The sequence below is a fragment of the Atractosteus spatula genome, chromosome 4, assembly GCF_055471065.1.
Source record: "Atractosteus spatula isolate fAtrSpa1 chromosome 4, fAtrSpa1.hap1, whole genome shotgun sequence".
NCBI classification, from domain to species: Eukaryota; Metazoa; Chordata; class Actinopteri; order Semionotiformes; family Lepisosteidae; genus Atractosteus; species Atractosteus spatula.
In genome coordinates, this window is record NC_142709.1 from 18,088,968 (window position 1) to 18,108,040 (window position 19,073).

The window sequence follows — 19,073 nt, forward strand, 5'->3', positions numbered from 1 at the left end:
ATTGCTGGAAAGAACTAGTTACTGTTACGTCTTTCACAAAAAGCAATGTATTAGCCTATCCTTGTAAGCAAGCTGTCAGAATTGCTGTTAGATACAGAATGATCTGCAAGTTCAAGCAATGCAACCAAAAGTTACAAATAAAATTTCTAAGAGAACATTCTCTCGGCCCTCTGTCTTTCCTAAATGTCTATTTTGAAAATGTATCTGTTTTATTTATTTTGTTTCAGTTTATTTTCTGAGATTTCTTTGTAAACCTATTCACACAAAAAATGTGATTAATCTTTAAATGGTGACCAAACTTTGTTAGATAATAACCACATGACACCACTCCTAGCAGTACAAATGTACTCATGTTTTGTGAAGCTGCTTTTCTCTGACCTCTTTCTATGGCTGCAGACAGTATCCTTTCTTCAGCAAGGAAACAAAACAAAATTAATGTGCACCTGATTTTAAATTATTTTAGGTGCATTCAAATGGTTAAAAACTCATCTGTTATACGTAAACACAATATTTAACACTAGAAACACAACACATTAACCATTGCTCAAATCAGTGTTAATTAATCATTCTTATGGAGCCGAAATTAGCTAAAGAAAGCTGTAGGGGCCTGGTAATAGATAATGAGGAATGGCAAACATCTGGAAATTTACTAGTTACGTTTGTGTCGTCGTTTTTTAAGAAGTCCCAAAGTTGCATTATTTAGTGACAATGCCTCAACACACAACAAATCCTGTTTCAGGATGCAAAACAAGTGAAACACGATTATTGTAGTAATGCATTCACATCTTTTAATTTAGCAGTGTTTTTAAAAGTATCTCAGTGTATGCCAGAAACAGCTTTCAGCATGTTTACATTGGGCTAAAATAAGTATTTATCAGTGCTCAGTATTTTCCAAAAAGTAAATATTAAATGAGCAAGGTGCCAAGCGACAGCTCACTGGAAACAGAGGTATGTGAAGTGTATATTATAGATCTCCCTAGGTGTATCCTACAAGGAGAGAAGGTAATGGAAACCATAGCATTTTTTTTACATTAAAACAAAATCAGAAAGGCACTGGCTCTTTATATTGTATGTTACAGGAAAGAATTTGAGTTCTGTACTAATTCTGTTAGTAGTTGTTATCTGTATTATAGCTGCAAATGCTGCCTCGATATGGAATCTGCCCTTTCAGTTCTCTTCATTGTGTACGTAACTGACATACTGTAGCTTAATAATATTACAAATTCTTAATTTATGTAACTCTTGCAAGGAATCCAATGTTAAGCTTGAAGAAGCTGTGTCCTGTCTGTTGTGCACGTACTGTATTGGGCCTCTTTTCTCGTTGGCTCGACAGTCAATGTATGATTTCAAAAGTGAGCAAATGCGCGACAAGGATTATCTGGCCTTTTCCTTTTTAACCCTTCCCCAATTCCCCGATCAGCAATGTGGAAGTACCAGCCAAATGTAAGTACACTGCCAAAATGCTACAGTAGTTCTGCCTGTGTTTGCTTACCCAGCACGTGCTTTTTTCTCTCATTTGCAGTCTCTCATTTTTGACGAAGTCGATCTGTCAGATGCCAGTGTTGCTGAATCAAGCACAAAAAATGTCAACAACAGCTTCACGGTAGGCTGCCACTAAGATAAATTACTTGACCATTCGGGCTAGAATGATAAAGGCGTGAAGGATTAAAAGGAAGCAGCTGTAAGAAGTTAGAGTGGGACTGTGCAGACTGGCAATGTTTATATGACTCTGTTTACCCAGCAGTCTATATTCACCTTGTACAGTGTAGAAAACAGTGTGAATGTCATTCTCTACTGGGAGGTGGGAAGCACATAGCCACATAGTGGAAGGCAAAAAATAATAACTTTTGCATTGACCTGTGAATCTTCTGAATATCTGCCTTTATTCAGTTTAATATTATGTATTCAAGGATCTCAGCTGTTTTTATGTTAATGTTCAGAAAAACCATATCATTCTGTGCTTTATACTGTATTATTCATGCTTTATTTCTAACTTCTGACTACTAACAGATCTTATTATGTGTTTCTTTCAGAGTCACTGTTGTTGTTGTTTCACCTTAGAGAATTAGTTTCTGTGATATCTCGCTATTCAAGAAATGATAACTTGTCAAACATTTACCACAGGAAGCAGGTCTGTGTCACTAAGGTTAAAAGAGCAGGAGTGAATCTCCAGATGTACTTTACCGGGCATGAAAGACAGGAGGTGAAGTGAGATTGCACTGGGATTATACAGCACATAAGCTTCTGTTATACCAGTGTAATGTTATAGGGTGATATTTAGAACATTCTTGTCAAGAACAATATTTACTTCCGAAGGTGTTGAAAGTAACTGTGAAAATGTATAAAGAGCAAGTCTAGCAAGACAGACATAAAAAAGAATGTAGCATAGAAAGAAAAAAACAATTTTTGCACTCAAACTTTTTAGTTTTGGAAAAACTAAGCAAAACAAAGCAAAAGCAAAACGTAACTGACAGGCTGTGCGTCTACAGTAAGTCTCTGCTGCAGACACATCTGTTGTAACTTGATTGGGGTAGTTTACTTCTGCTTCTCCAGTCCAGTATAAGGCAGCCCAATTAGTCCTTCTTGGTAAAGTTTTCTGCTCAGCTTACCATGAGCTCTGAAATATGGAGTCTCTTGTGAAGAGCAACAGTAGACTGCCCTTTATGGTTTCTCCATAGGGTCTGACAAGATCTTACTATCTGGATCAGAGAACATCATATTATCCATGAGCACAGACCTTGTTATTCTGTCTGCTCTTAGCCCTGTACATTAGATGTGATGGTCTGGCCATATCAATACTTTTAGACTCCTGTCTTCAGGATGTATTTTTAGACAAAATTCAAGAATAGTACCTTTATTGATTTAAAAACATAATTCACAATTTATTTTATTTTGACCTTGGGCTCATACGATTTTTAAAATAAATATATTTATGACCGATGAGATGTGTCAGCACTTTAAACACTAAACACATACATTTCACAAATAGAATGTTTTTGTTCCTCTTCTGTAATGAATGTGTAAGTTTGCCTTCTGGAATTGTACCATATAAGACAATAATGCAAAACAGCTACTAAAAAATGCAAAGCTTTCAAGATTTCACAGTCTGTTAGCTTTAACATGTATTTATTAATGCATGCGTGTCCACATTTGTTATTGTAAAGCACTTCCATAGCTCAAGCAAGCTAAATGCAGTGATTAACTTTAATGGTTATGCCTTGTTATTGAGGGTTGTGAAACTACAGTAATTTGTGACTGCTTGTAATTAACTTACACTCATTTAGAAAATTAATGACACAACATGTTGATCCAAAGCGACTCGTCTTTACTGAAGATTGTTTTCAGAATTTAGTTGAATACTGTATATGAAACTGGCAAACGATATTTATGCGGTGCATGTACAGTAGCTCATTAGTTATAATTGAATGAGTGTTAAGATGAATGCCTAGTGTATCTCGCTTCGCTCCAGAAAAATAGCAGCTTTCAGTAGCTGCAGATGAGTTTGCATTTGATGTCCAGGTTTGACACCAGGGGGTTTATTAATTATAATTGCTTACACTTATATAGCGCTTTTCTGGACACTCCACTCAAAGCGCTTTACAGGTAATGGGGACTCCCCTCCACCACCACCAATGTGCAGCATCCACCTGGATGATGCGACGGCAGCCATAGTGCGCCAGAACGCTCACCACACATCAGCTATTAGTGGGGAGGAGAGCAATGTAGCCAATTCATAGATGGGGATTATTAGGAGGCCATGATTGGTAAGGGCCATTTGGAAATTTGGCCAGGACGCCGGGGTTACACCCCTAGTCTTTTCGAGAAACACCCTGGGATTTTTTTAATGGCCACAGAGAGTCAGGACCTCGGTTTTACATCTCATCCGAAGGACAGCGCCTGTTTACAGTATAGTGTCCCCGTCACTATACTGGGGCATAAGGACCCACATGGACCGCAGGGTGAGCACCCCCTGCTGGCCCCACTAACACTTCTTCCAGCAGCAACCTTAGTTTTTCCCAGGAAGTCTCCCATCCAGGTACTGACCAGGCTCACACCTGCTGAGCTTCAGTGGGTTGCCAGTTGTGAGTTGCAGGGTGACATGGCTGCTGGTTTAGGTAGTCCTATGTTAGTGCAGTGCTGACCTGGAGCAGGTCCTGGCAGCACATGCAACAAGGAACACCGAGTGATGTTTTACAAAATAGCACCGCGACTCAGGTTAACGTATGGGTGAGGGGTTTGTGCTTATTAAAATGTCCCCTCAAGTCTCTGGAGTTCTTCTTGCCTCTGCAGACATGGAGCCTCTTCCACTCACTGTAAGTGATTGTTCTAGGCTGAGTCCCTCCAAGCCTACAAGCACAGGGACAATCCTGTGTGCCTCTGGTCCATTGTTAACTTTCACAGTCTTGTAACAATTGTACACTGGCAGTGTAATTTAGCCTTTTCTCACAGATCAGATAGGCCCTTTATAGACCCTTTCTCTTTTCATTACTGTTGATATTGCCATTGATATTTGCATTCTAGCTAAAATATTACAAACACATCACAGCAAAATTCATAGTCATTTTTATTATTGCTTAGTCCTATAAAGCAAACAGGCTTACATTTTTGAAGTCACTATGTACTGTACCGGGACCTACATAATTATTATTAATGTCAACATCAATAATAATAACTTGCTAGCAGTCATTTATTTTCATGTTGCTGATCTATCCCCTAAGAGTGGTGTATTAACTATATAGTTACAGTTACAGTTGCAATTCTCAAAGGCTCAGTAGGTAAGAGACGAGAAATTAATGACAAGCCTGTGTTTATTAATTGTAATTTTTATCGTTTGAGAACACAGGTAAATTTAATTCTGGCATGCTCCTGGCACATCCAGAGAAAATATTTAAGAAGAAATGTCTGTTTGTTGTTTCCTTCCACACGTTGTGTAGTCTAATAATATAAGAGATGACAAAAACAGCTCGGTGCAGTGGACACTGGGCATGCCAGCTGTCTTAAAAGAGATGGGTTATTTCCTGGCCTGCTAAATTAAGACATTGAAGTGCAGTAATAAAGCACTGAAGGGATTCTGACTCTATATATAGTAACTGTCCTTTTTGTTTGAGTGAGCATAGTTTGAAATGTTTAGTGTGGGCATTGACTCTTGTCAGCTGTGCAGGGACTAGAGCTGTGTTCACCCACTGAGAATCTCCTCATGAATAGGGTGGCGAAGACGGCGTTATTGATCTATGAGCACACTGTTCATACACTACAAACCACCCTAGGAAAACATAACATACTGTAGATGTCAGTTTACTAGTGCTACCACCAGACCTCACTGCACGTCTGTAGCCATAGCAACTGCTGTGTACCTCCTACCTCTTACCGAAGAGAAAACAGCATAGAAAGCAAAACATTTTCTTGCCCTCAAACTTACTTTTGGAATTTTAGCCGAATTTTATCTTTAGATGAGGCTGGCGTAGTGCAGTGCGCCCAACCTTTAGCCTCAAAACTGACGGGCTGTGTGTTCGAATCCCTGCTGCAGACACTGCTGTTGTACCGTGAGTGAGGTACTTACTTTTTTTTGGCTCCGGTCCTCCCAGCTGTGACTAGTGGTGCGCCGGACATTCTGAACATTCTGAAGGCTCTCAGGTCCTGTCTTGGCCTAATGCTACGACACAAATCCCCCTTAAACTTTGCTAATCCAGGATTTGATACAGATTGAAAGGATATCCTGAACTTGCCTTTAGGTGTCTGATGATTTGGTGGCCAAAAAACTACTTTTATTCTTGCATTTGAAATGTTTTGAATGTATAGTCATGGCTTGTGTATCTCATTTTCAGTACACAAAGACAAAAAATAATACTTCACGTCACAACATTGGGCTTAGTATTAATGATAGGCATTGAAAGTACCTAAGGAGACGTCATGCCAACCAGTTGTTTTTGAGGAAGAAATCAGTAAAATTGTATAAAATACATATGTTTAGAACAAACATTTTGTTCATAACAATATCCAGCTGATTCTGTTAGGTTTGAAAAAGTAAAGCAAGAAAAGGGCTGTAAACTCATCTCACCAAGACGTGGTTTCTTTCGTGTCACAATTATCAGGAGTTCATGTCAGCACTGAGTCTGCGCTCTGGCACTTACTGTAGCACCAGTTCCTGAAATTGCGTGCAAATGATGTAACACTTGACAGCCAGTCAACACTTCTGCATCCCTGGGCTACTCTAGAACGTTTATAGAGATATGCGCAAATAGGGTGGGATATGAAAAAATAAGACATCGATATGTAAGTAATGGTATTTAATCAGGGGGACAGGGTAGGACATCCATCCATTTTCTAACCGCATTATCCAATTCAGGATCGCAGGGGAGCCAGAGCCTGTTCTGGCAAGCAATGGGTGGAAGGCAAGATATACCCTGGTTGGAAGTCCAGTCCATCTCAGGGCACACACAGACACACACACTCGTGCCAGGACCAATTTTCACTGAAGCCAATTAACATACCAGCATGTCTTTGGACTGTGGAATGAAACCGGAACACTCGGTTTCTCACAAACTCTACACAGATATTGCTGCAGGAGCTCAATCCAGCACTACGAGGCATTTGTGCCACCGTGCCACCCTGGTGTATGGCATTTTGAGTCCAATTTTGAAGTAAGATAATTGTGCTTATAGTTTACTGAAATGACATTTCAAAGTCAAAAGTCAACTTACAATTGGCAACCCACTGACGCTAAGCAGGTATGAGCCTGGTCAGTACCTGGATGGGAGACTTCCTGGGAAAAACTAAGGTTGATGCTGGAAGAGGTGTTAGTGAGGCCAGCAGGGGGCGCTCACCCTGCAGTCCATGTGGGTCCTCATGCCCCAGTATAGTGACGGGGACGCTATACTGTAAACAAGCGCCGTCTTTCGGATGAGACGTAAAACCCAGGTCCTGACTCTCTGTGGTGATTAAAAATCCCAGGGTGTTTCTCGAAAAGAGTAGGGGTGTAACCCCGGCGTCCTGGCCAAATTTCCCATTGGCCCTTACCAATCATGGCCTCCTAATAATCCCCATCTATGGAGTGGCTACATTACTTTGTTCTCCTTCCCCCCCCCCCGGCGGCAGGAGGAGCGATGCGCGACGCGGTTGGAGTATTCTCGGTCGCATTTCATGGCAACGTCAGCTCAAAGATTTGGTTCAAACCACCAAATGGAGACTGGTGTGCTGACAAGCGGACCCTGCTGATGCGGGATTAACGCTAGGATGAGAGAGAGATTGGGAGGACACTGTGAAACTCATGCAACATGTTTTCAGTTAAGCATTGTAATGCTTTGGGTGATAATAAGTGGGCACATTGTGTAAGGAAGTAAAAGGAAGTAAAATGCCTTGCATGTTATCCTGGCAAACTCCTTTTGCTTTTTTGATGAACAGTGTTGAAAATAGACTCTGTGATGTATAGTACATGTCTCTATTACTCCCTGGTGCATTCATGGGTGCAGTAGTCATGTTTAACTACTTTTCCAAATTGTGGTAGAGCACAGAGAACTTTTGGTAAGAAACATTCCTTTACTTAGTACATAAAAAGATTACATACAAGAGGAGACCTTGCAGTCCAACTAGTTTGGTAGTTAGTAGTATTTGGATAGTAATTGCTCCAAGGAACAATTCCTTTGTGTTCACGCATCTTCTGCTTTGACTACTCTGCTTTTTTGTAATAGTTTCAAACAAAGTAATGTATTTTTATTCCTAAACAAAAACAACAATACCTTATATATTTTTATGTTTATCCAGTGGGCTGCATAGAAAGGTATAGAATCACTTCCTTGCTTTAGCAGTGTAACAGTGGGGATAATAGTTGTGGGCACTGTGCCTATCTCTGAATTTGAAATTAAATAAAATTGACTTGTCCCCAGGCGACTGTTCCCACTGTCTAAAGGCATAACATTGCGCACTGGCAACCTTCAGTACATACAACCAGAGTTGGCATCCATCCCAGATAGAAGGAGTTTCTGTTCATTATATCCACGAGGACACTGGTCTCTGAGGTGTCAGCAAGCATTTATGTAGGAATGACCCTGCAAAGTACTTGTATGGGTAGTGAGAGATCTCTATGGGCTGGATTGAAGTACAGCCAGAAACCACATACCTTTTTTTTCTACATATCCTCCTAAATTAATTATAAATATGTCATGTTATGTCATTTGCCAAAGCGCTTTATATCACACGGTGTCGCGGGAAGCCGGAGCCTACCTGGCAAGCAACGAGCACAGGGCAGGGTTCACCCTGGACAGGGCACCAGTCCATCACAGGGCAAGTGCAAGCCGGTCATACATGGGGACAATCTGGAGGCCACTGTAAAGGCCGAGGGGGTAAATTTGGCCCGGACACCGGGATAACTCCGTACTCTTATCGAGAAATGCCCGGGGATCTTTAATGACCACTGAGAGTCAGGACCTCGGTTTAACGTCTCATCCGAAAGACGGCGCACAGTGTCTCTGCCATGAGGAGACTGGGCCGTTAGGACTCACACAGACCACAGAGTGGGCCCCCCCCGCTGGTCCCACTAACACCACTTCCAGCAGCAACCATAGTTTCCCAGGAGGTCTCCCCTCCAGGTACTGACCAGGCTCAACCCTGCTTAGCTTCAGTGGGTAGCCAGTTGAGAGCTTAATTATAAATATAAAATACAAAATAACTGATTACATAAGTATTCATTCACTTTGGGTCAAAATACCTGTCATTGTATTAGTATACTAATATACTACATAGCTGACAAATTGTAGAATTCATAGTGAAAATATTTTCATATCGTAAATTTTGGTATACCTTCCACTGCAATACTGTAGGTACTTTCAGGGTGCAGTCTGTACTGTGCTCGTCTAACGCTTTCTTTTCAGTCAAGAAGATCATGAATTGATTTATTAGTTTAATAACTATTGTCACTTGAAGAAGACCCTGCAGCCGAAACGTTGTGTTTATTCTTTCTGTTTTCCAGGGTGGAATTAACCTTGTTCTTTTGCAGCCAACACCTGCTGACTATTTCCCCACCTGAACTAAGTTCATTTTGCTGTTTTAAACACATTCATTATAGCAGGTGGCTTTTCAGTAACAATGTTTCATCACTACATCAGTCTGCAGTGAAGCAGAGCCACCTTCAGTTAGAAACTTCTGCTATGCTTAAGAAATGTCATTTCAGTATGAAGCCAGCTCTAATGGTCTAGTTCAACATATAAGGAGATTTTATTGCCAGAGTTACATGCTGAGCTCACAAGCTAGAGCTCACTGCTTCCTTCTGTAATTTGATTAAGCCAATAAATGCTGAAACTCATTAACTCATTCAGCGTACATCTCTGAGCACAACAATGCAGAACATATTTAACTAAATGGGTTTGACTGTGTTTAACACAGAATCATGGAAATCTGATGAGAAATGGCCAAGGTGTCCATCAGCACAATAATGGCAAAAAGGCACCTGGCCAGTAAGCATGTGATGGTGGAAAATGTGAGCAAAGGGATTATTATGTTCAATTATGCAATACTTCATATTGTACAAAGAGCGATGGGGCAGATGTTTTTCTAAACCATGGGTCAATATCCTGTTGTACAGTTATTTGTTTTTGTGATAGTAATTGTATAGTGTTACAAATTGTGGCCTGGGTCTGGCTCTGACACCATTTTTAATAAAAAAAGAGTGTGTAAATAATTTAAATTAAATAAGATAAAGATTTAAAATCAGGTTCTGTTATCAGCTTTACTAGCAGGCCAATATATACATGTTATAGGATAAAATACCCCTCTAGTTAGGGGTTAATTCTGAGTGTATGGGTTAATTTAGTATAGTTAAATTATGGGTTAATTTAGTCTAGTTAATTTTGAGTGTATGGGTTCTATGTTCTTGGCACAGCATAGTTTCAGAGTAAAAAAACAGCAAAGATGTAAGCATCTCTCTTTTACAAAACTATGGACAAAAACACACAATTATTACATGCAGATTATACATTTTGAATATTAACAGTAGGTGTGAGTACCTGGGAACAGCCTTTTATAGAGCACAGACCTCACTACCTGGGTCTCTCCATGAGTACAATCTGAAGAGATACCATTCATTTTAAGGGAAGATAATTATTAGCAAAGAAAGGCCTTATGCAGCATGAAAATGCTGTCTCTGGTGACAGTAAATTGGAGAAAAATATTTCTCACTATACCTGATTGGCAAAGTGGAAGAGCATGTAGCATTGCTGGAACACTGTGTTGAATTCCAAACCTGGGTTAGCTGGGGTGCTATCTGTGTGGAGTTTGTATGTTCTGTGTTCGCATTGTTTTCCTCCATGTGCTCCAGTTTCCTCCCACAGTCCAAAAACATACTGGAAGATTAATGGATCTCCCTACACCATTTAAATACATTAAAATTGTACGTAAATGTTAATCTTTCTCTGTAAAGACCATAAAAAAGAAAAAATGTTCATTAAGATCAAAACAGAGCCTGTTTTTCTAAATTTTAAAATCCAGTCACTCCGGATCAGAATTACTTGCTGGTCTTTCTGTCTGTCAATGAGAAAGCTTGGAGTCTGTCATCTAAAAGATGACAGATGCCCCCACACCAGATGCTACTTTGTCAGCGGAGACAGAGAAGGAGAATTACGATAACAACCTTATTACTGAGCAAGACTCATAGACTGATCATTCACCTCTCAGCTTATAATATCATCATCTATATCTGGGCAACTTTTACACAGTCTCTGCCTGTTTGTACTGTTTGTATTCAAAGAAAGAGCTAAGGTTGAGTGTGTGTGGCACTGCACTTTTACTTCTTAGCTCTTTTTTGTCGGTGATTGAAAGGCTCAGAGGCTGTACATGCTAACATGCCTCAGAACTATTTACCTTTTTTTTTAATTTAGGATGAATCAGTTCTCCATTTAACACGCTTGGGACTAGTCAGCTCCAGGCAGCTTGACAGAGTGTTCAAGACAAACGCTGTGCACACCCGATGTGAGCCAGGATGAATAGAATCACTTGGGTACCGTAGACAGCTGAGCTGTCATTGTCTCAGTGATCTTCCCAACACCATTCATCTCCCATTGTCTCCCACTAAGTAATTCAGTCAATAAAATGGCTCCTTTGTCTCAGGCTGTACCTTCTGTTTGTACTGCAGGGAAAACAAAATTCTATGCAAAGACTTTGTAAATAAAACTGTTAAAAGTCATTTAAAAGGTAACAGGGAAAGAAATTAAAAACTAACATTGAAAAAATAAAAGGATTATACAAAACAAGCTACACTTAATCTGCTAAAAGCATGACAAATTATTTTGAAAGTTATTTTTACTTTAATAAATTGCATATAAATGGCTCACTGGGTGTTAAAGAATTAAAGACAGAAGTGCGATTAATAAGCATTTAGAATAATTTTATAAATATCTTGTTGGAATAAGTGTGTAGAGTAATTTACATGTATTCTTATGGAGAATTACTTTCTTATTTACACATTTTTGAAATACACAGATGTTTCAGGATCACATGTGCTAATTAAATTGAGAACTACCTGTATAATCTCACAAATAACTTTGGGCTCAAAAGATCTAGAGAGTGGTTGACCAGCTTCCTTTTGAGATCCATAGACATTTTATTTCCTCTTTGATAACATTCAGTAGAATTAGGTGGCAACACTATATTGCTTTCTCCTCTTATTCTTCTCTCATTTAATTGTGCATATTTGTTGGCAGCAGTGCCACCTTCTCACAACAATTACGGCTTTCATGCTTTCTGTGTTGATTCTTGTGTGGTGATAACATGGTTTGTTCATTGTTAGGGGGATAAGACATGTTACTGTAGGTGTCACAATTTCCTGGACAATTGGGGATTGTTTCAGGCATCAGTCTTTTTAAAACATCTTATTTTGATATTGCGGACCTTTTAATTTGCATGCTCTCCACCCTGTTTTTGTTCATTCTTTTTTTGGGGAATGGCGTACTTTCACAATCGGAAATGAAGGCGCTGTGCCAACCACTCAGTTTATTATTGTTCTATTTAACCTACCAGCTCATCATTACGTTGCAGTTTGTCAGAAGGACTTTTGCTAAATGTTCCACTGTTGATTAAACAGTCATAAGACATTATGGAGGCCCATTGTCTTCTGTTTTCTGTTTTTATTATTTTAACCTTTTTGTGTGACGTTATCATATAATATTCAGGATATGAATGTTGGCGTTCTGCATTATTAATTAAAGTTCCCGCCCCAGCTCTCGAAGATAAAAAGTATATCGGTGGCTTGCAACAGTGGGGTAACAGTCAAAAAATAGGATGGACAATGTAAAATGAAAATATTTTATCGCTCCGGGTTTGGGTTTCATGGTAGCAGCTTAATAACAAAAGCCAGCACTAGTTTTTAATCGCTAGCGGAGACATTTGCATGCACTAAGCACCCCTGTCGATCACCAATGCACACCGACGCACACAAAAGAGCACTCTCTCGAAAGGACAGGAGGTGTCTGTGTGCGTTTGTGTTCTTTGTTGGGTGTAAGTGGCCGAACGGAAACCATACCTTCTGACAGCTATTGTGGCTTTTGTATAGATTGGGTGCCCCTACTGACGATAGCTGGCAGGCAGCACAGGAAGAGAGGATGGAGGGGTTAAATGCATATGTGGAGCTGTGAGTTTAAAGAGCTCGGCAGTCCCCATTTTGAAACTCAGTGCCCTTCCAGAGCAGTGCAGTGATAAAGGGAATCCTCACAGTGAGGTCACACCAGGAATAAACAAGATGGAGGGGGGGGGGGGGAATGAGAAAGAGGGTTTCTTTGCTGACATCACCTCAGGAGCTCGTCAGCTCCAGGCTCGAAGTGCCCCAGCACTGCCTTCCTCCGAGCAGCAATCGCGCAGGGGAGCGAGAGCAAGCCGTTCTGTTCGAATGACTTCTCTCTGCTTCATTTGACGAATAGTCCTAGGAAAACATTTAGAGGTAATGAAGCATTCGTTTGGCTCCTAACTAATGACAAAAGAGGTCACGTCTTTGCATAAACTGTTTAATATCAGAGGAAAAGTGGCCAAATGTTAAGACTGAATCTTTTTCTCATGGAGTTTGGGTCAGAGAGGAAGGCCAAGGGGGTTGTCATTTTTATTTCCTTTAAATACCTGCATTTTAGTTAACAAATTTGATTAAGAGATTCAAAAGGAATGATTATAATTGGATATCTGCCTTGTGCTGGAGAGAAAGGGAAAGCTAATGGGAGCTGGGAGGGATAAGGTAGCGCACAGCTCCATGTGACTGCTGGAATCGGACGCGTGGTTTTGTCTTTGCCGTGCCGGAGGAGCAGAATCTGCAGTCTAATGTAACGAAGGGATGAGAGCCTTGTGGTGTGTAGTGTGCGGCAGAGATAGAGGAAGGATCTAGAGCTAGGAGAAGGCTGGTAAGTATACTATGCAGGAATTGCTGCTTGCGAATCACAATGTCCAAGAGCTGGGAAAAATTGCTTTGTTTGAAGATTTTATACTTATTTCTTCATTTTGCATATGAAAAGGAACTATTAGCTGTGCTTAGACTAAGAAGCTTAAGCCACAATTGTCCAAATTTGCTCATTTGCTCATATCTGTATCTTATAGTTTGTTTTTTTTTCTCCCACGTTGTTTCTTCTGCATAAAATCTTTTCTTTAAGGCTGCTGAAGGTTCAAGGAGATTGTCTTTTTTTCATTTTTGGATACTTACAGCCGCACTCCTAGCTGCACGTGAGACAGCAGCTGCAGTCTTAATTTCTGTTTGCTATGCTTTGTGTTTGCATGACTCTCTCAGCAGCTTAACCCCTGAATAAAATACTGACATATTGAAGCGATCAGAAAACACGTTAATGTTTGCTGTGTGTAGCCGTGGGCTGTTTCGCTGTGCGTGTTTATAGTGTAAAACCTAAACAGTTTCAAGCAGCGAAGGTGCTGTTCTTACACGCATCCAGGTCCTCTTACATAAAAGCATTAGGGGAGACAAACCAGTGTGTGACTGTGTTTGTTGTTAGCTGAGGAGCGGACCGTTGTCACATTGGGGGTGGGGGGTGGCAGTACAAAATGAAAATGCTCTCAAAAGTCACTGGAGAGTTCTGGCTGCATTCCTTATCATTCGAAGCCGTGGGGACAGCCCTGCTCGTGGTGGGTAATGAGACTGCTCCCGGCTCTGCAGAGGAGGGGGAGTCTCTTCCCTGTCACACAGCCTGGGAAGGGCAGAAGCTCCAGGAGAGATGCCTCAGGCCATCTGAGTCTGAGACAGCTTGTTGCCCAACATCTAATTTAAACTGTGACAGCTTGTGCCCTTGAAAAAAAGCAGGCAGTTTCAGTGTTGCGCTCCTTGTGACTGTTGATTTTTGTTCAATTCATTTTTAAAAGTTTGTTTTTCTACGATCTCTGCCTTGTATAAGGTAAATAGACTTTGATTTCTGTGATTTCCAGCTGCTGAGAGACGATGAATGTTCTAACCTTTTATAAACAGGTTGGGAGTTATCCAGGAGTACAGGGGATATTGTGTGTGGAGGCTTCTAAAAAAATGACCACATTGCTTTGATTTATTAAAAAAAATGGAGGACCGTTCACATTGGGAGGTTTTGGGGAGTTTTTCCACGACTTTGTAACCCTGTTTTCTTTCGGAACTCTGCTGTTGACTTGATTGTGTGCTTGGGTTCATGGTGAATCTGAAATGTGAAACATGAAATGACCACAAGATACAATTTTAGTCAGTAGTGTGTCCTGGCATTTTGAGGCTTTCAAAGTTTCTAGATTCTGATAATGTAAAGCAATCTCATACCGTGATGGAACTGCCAATTGTGCTTTTTCTCCCCTTTGAACTTTAGCCCCTATTTAAATAGATCTGTTGTATCAGGCAAAAGTATTGTCTCCCTCCTCTAGACACTAATAAATATTGTGTATTAAGCTGGGCAGCAGAGTAGCACAGTGGTTAGCATTGCTGTCTTGCAGCTCTGGGGCACTAGGATCAATTTCTGGGGTGCTGTCTGCATGGAGTTTGTATGTTCTCCCCATGTTTGCATTGGCCCTGGTGTGAGTGTGTGTTTGTGTCTGTGTCTGTCTGCCCTGCGATGGACTGGCACCCTGTCCCGGGTATACCTTGCCTTGCGCCCATTGCCTGCCAAGGTGGGCCTCAGCTTCCCCGAGACTCTGTTTTGGTTAAAGCAGTTAGAAAATGGATGGATGTTTATTAAACTGTGCTTGTGTAATATAATGTGTAATGATTCATTCTTAAAGACTATACAAGTGTCTTCCTCCGTCGATACAAATAAATATGTGTAATTTTCGCTGTATTACATGTGGGCAGGATTAAATATTTATATAATATTGTTTTAGATTCCCATCAGTGTTATTAAGCGACATACAGTGGTGTGAAAAAGTGTTTGCCCCCTTCCTGATTTCTTATTTTTATGCATGTTTGTCACACTGAAATGTTTCAGATCATCAAACAAATTGAAATATTAGACAAAGATAACACAAGTAAACACAAAATGCAGTTTTTAAATGAAGGTTTTTATCATTAAGGGAAAAGAAATCCAAACCTACATGGCCCTGTGTGAAAAAGTGATTGCCTCCCCTGTTAAAACATTAATCAACTGTGGTTTATCACATCTTTGGAAAGCTGAGTTCAATTTCTCTAGCCACACCCAGGCCTGATTACTGCCACACCTGTTCTCAATCAAGAAATCACTTAAATAGGACCTGCCTGACAAAGTGAAGTAGACCAAAAGATCCTCAAAAGCTAGACATCATGCTGCGATCCAAACAAATTCAGGAACAAATGAGAAACAGAGTAATTGAGATTTATCAGTATGGAAAAGGTTATAAAGCCATTTCTAAAGCTTTGGGACTCCAGCGATCCACAGTGAGAGCCATTATCCACAAATGGCGAAAACATGGAACAGTGGTGAACCTTCCCAGGAGTAGCTGGCCGACCAAAATTACCCCAAGAGCGCAGCGACGACTCATCCAAGAGGTCACAAAAAACCCCACAACAACATCCAAAGAACTGCAGGCTTCATTTGCCTCAGTTAAGGTCAGTGTTCGTGACTCCACCATAAGAAAGAGACTGGGCAAAAATGGCCTGCATGGCAGAGTTCCAAGACGAAAACCACTGCTGGGCAAAAAGAACATAAAGGCTCGTCTCAGTTTTGCCAGAAAACATCTTGATGATCCCCAAGACTTTTGGGAAAATACTCTGTGGACTGACGAGACAAAAGTTGAACTTTTTGGAAGGCGTGTGTCCCATTACATCTGGCGTAAAAGTAACACAGCATTTCAGAAAAGGGACATCATACCAACAGTAAAACATGGTGGTGGTAGTGTGATGGTCTGGGGCTGTTTTGCTGCTTCAGGACCTGGAAGACTTGCTGTGGTAAATGGAACCATGAATTCTGCTGTCTACCAAAAAATCCTTAAGGAGAATGTCCGGCCATCTGTTCGTGACCTCAAGCTGAAGCGCACTTGGGTTCTGCAGCAGGACAATGATCCAAAACACACCAGCAAGTTCACCTCTGAATGGCTTAAGAAAAACAAAATGAAGACTTTGGAGTGGCCTAGTCAAAGTCCTGACCTGAATCCGATTGAGATGTTGTGGCATGACCTTAAAAAAGCGGTTAAGGCTCGAAAACCCTCTAATGTGGGTGAATTACAACACTTCTGCAAAGATGAGTGGGCCAAAATTCCTCCACAGCGCTGTAAAAGACTCATTGGCAGTTATCGCAAACGCTTGATTGTAGTTGTTGCTGCTAAGGGTGGCCCAACCAGTTATTAGGTTTAGGGGGCAATCACTTTTTCACACAGGGCCATGTAGGTTTGGATTTTTTTTTCCCTTAATAATAAAAACCTTCATTTAAAAACTGCATTTTGTGTTTACTTGCGTTATCTTTGTCTAATATCTCAATTTGTTTGATGATCTGAAACATTTCAGTGTGACAAACATGCAAAAAAATAAGAAATCAGGAAGGGGGCAAACACTTTTTCACACCACTGTATGTATTGTGTCAGTTCCTTTCTAAAAAACGAGCCCACAACCGAATCTTGGATTGCCATTCACAAACTAAAGCCCTCTCGTTTATTCCGTGTGTATCACAGGAAAGAGCGTGAGATAATTTCAGATTGCTTAACTCGCTTCCAGCAGAGGATGGAAAATCAGAATCCCTCTTAGTCTTCAGAGGATATATGTGTCTCATTAGACTTCAAAATCTTTCAAGTTAAAAGCTGACACGTTATACAGTAACTAGGGTATTAATGTACTGATTCTGTGCATTACTGTAGAGCCAAAAGAAACCACAGCCTTTTAACATGTATTAGTGGTGGTCGAGTGCCGTCGAGTCGGTATCGACTCATGGCAACCCTATGGACAGTTCCACTGTCACTATCCATAGAGTTTTCATGGCAGGATACGGAAGTAGATTGCCAGGCCTTTCTTCCGCGCAGATAGTGCGAGTGTTGTTGCCGTTGTCACAGATACAGTATGTGACCCTCCGCCGCCAACACTGCCCCACACTGCTGCTGCCCAGTACGGGTTATGAGAGAACCTACGTGGGATACGAACCCACTGCCCTGAGATTATGAGTCTCACACTCTACCAACCGAGCTAGTCAACATGTATTAGTACCAACCCCTAAAGTTATTTTTCATGTCTTATCTTTCTCTTGTGGACACTGAAATAAAGCTTTCACTTTCATACATCACTTTTTGTATTGATATCCTTTATATTAACGAAATCCTGTCATCCATTGAGCAGATGCGCACTAAAAAATAATTCTCTGTAGCGTTTCAGTTTGTACATATCAATTTTACAGATTTACTGATCATCTCCACAGATCCCAAGTACAATTGCTGAATATATTAGGTTCTATTTAATGTGATGTATTTTAAGGAGAGTATAAATGAGACAATGTATATGCATTGGAGGAAAATAATAAATTTATTTAAAGAACTGGAATTCTTTAGAATTTTTTTTATTGCATTAAGGTATCCTTTATAGTTTTTTTTTGTTCTTAGTTCTAAATACTTTGTGAGAGTTGTTTTTCTAAAGTGATAGTGTTTTACCACACTATAGGCACAGATGATGTGTATTCCCTACTGTAATAAAAACAGTTTAGCTACAAGTTATTGTCTCCAAGTGAAAAACATTTACAACTGCAGCACTTTGTTGTTAAAAAAAATTTTCTTTGCATCCATAAATGGTTAAAAATACAATGACCAGTGATGGTTTGTGTTATGTTTCCAAGTTGGGGAACATATGTAGTAGAATTGTGAATTTCTTCTGGCAAGCAATATTATTCTTCTGTCTAGAAATATCTTCCTTGTGACAGATTTAACAGATATAACAAATATAACAAGAGGGTATACTTTAAATGTTGTTGTGCAAGTTGTCACATTCAATTACCTTGTTTAATGAACCAATTATCACAACCTTTGACAGAAATACCCTTCAATAGTTATGAGCCCTTACCATCTTACTAAAACAAAACTGTAATTCTTTCATATTTCACCCTTTTTTTCTGTTTTGCAACAGAAGTAGTACTTCACCATAACTAGAATTATGAACCTAAACGACTTCCAAAATCCCAGAGGTGCCAGGCGCAGTAACTCCACAAGCTGCAGTGCATTGCCTAATTTGCTCAGTTTCCTTTGACTCTACCCACAGATTAATCAGTGATTTGAGGTTAGGGATTTGGATTATCCAGTCGCACTTCTCAGAGCCTCCATATCATTTTGTTTTATTTTGCAGAACAGTGGGCGTGAAAGGACCGTGAAGAGCAGTAAATTGAATGGCAGCTGGTTGGCTTTCTGTTGCATATATTGTATAGCCCGCAGGGGCAATTTCCTTCAATATCTGAATAGCATGATGACGGTGAGACCGTTGTGAGACGTTAGTGTCCGTCTTGAGAATAGGAGATGGACTTCTATGACTTGTGCTGGCCAGGGCAGTCCCAGAATTCTTTCCTGTTGGACAGAGGAATGTGCACGTCATTCCTAAACACCATTACTCCCCTATCTGAGAGTGAGCCAGCTACTGTATTGGGGTGCAGGTATTTAAAACCCATGTGGGCTTGTAATTTACAAGGTCCATTCTGCTCACAGAACTATAAGACGTC

General features: G+C 40.4%; 1 protein-coding gene across 4 annotated transcripts in view; it reads left to right on the forward strand.

The window, feature by feature from the left end:
• The window catches only part of dgkh (diacylglycerol kinase, eta), a 101,879-nt gene that overhangs the window by 34,055 nt on the left and 48,751 nt on the right, over window positions 1-19,073 (forward strand). For all 4 annotated transcript variants that reach the window (XM_088913411.1, XM_088913408.1, XM_088913412.1 and 1 more), the window contains one exon: window positions 1,523-1,603. In XM_088913411.1, coding sequence (XP_088769537.1) covers window positions 1,523-1,603 — 81 coding nt within the window. The remainder of the gene's footprint in view (window positions 1-1,522; window positions 1,604-19,073) is intronic.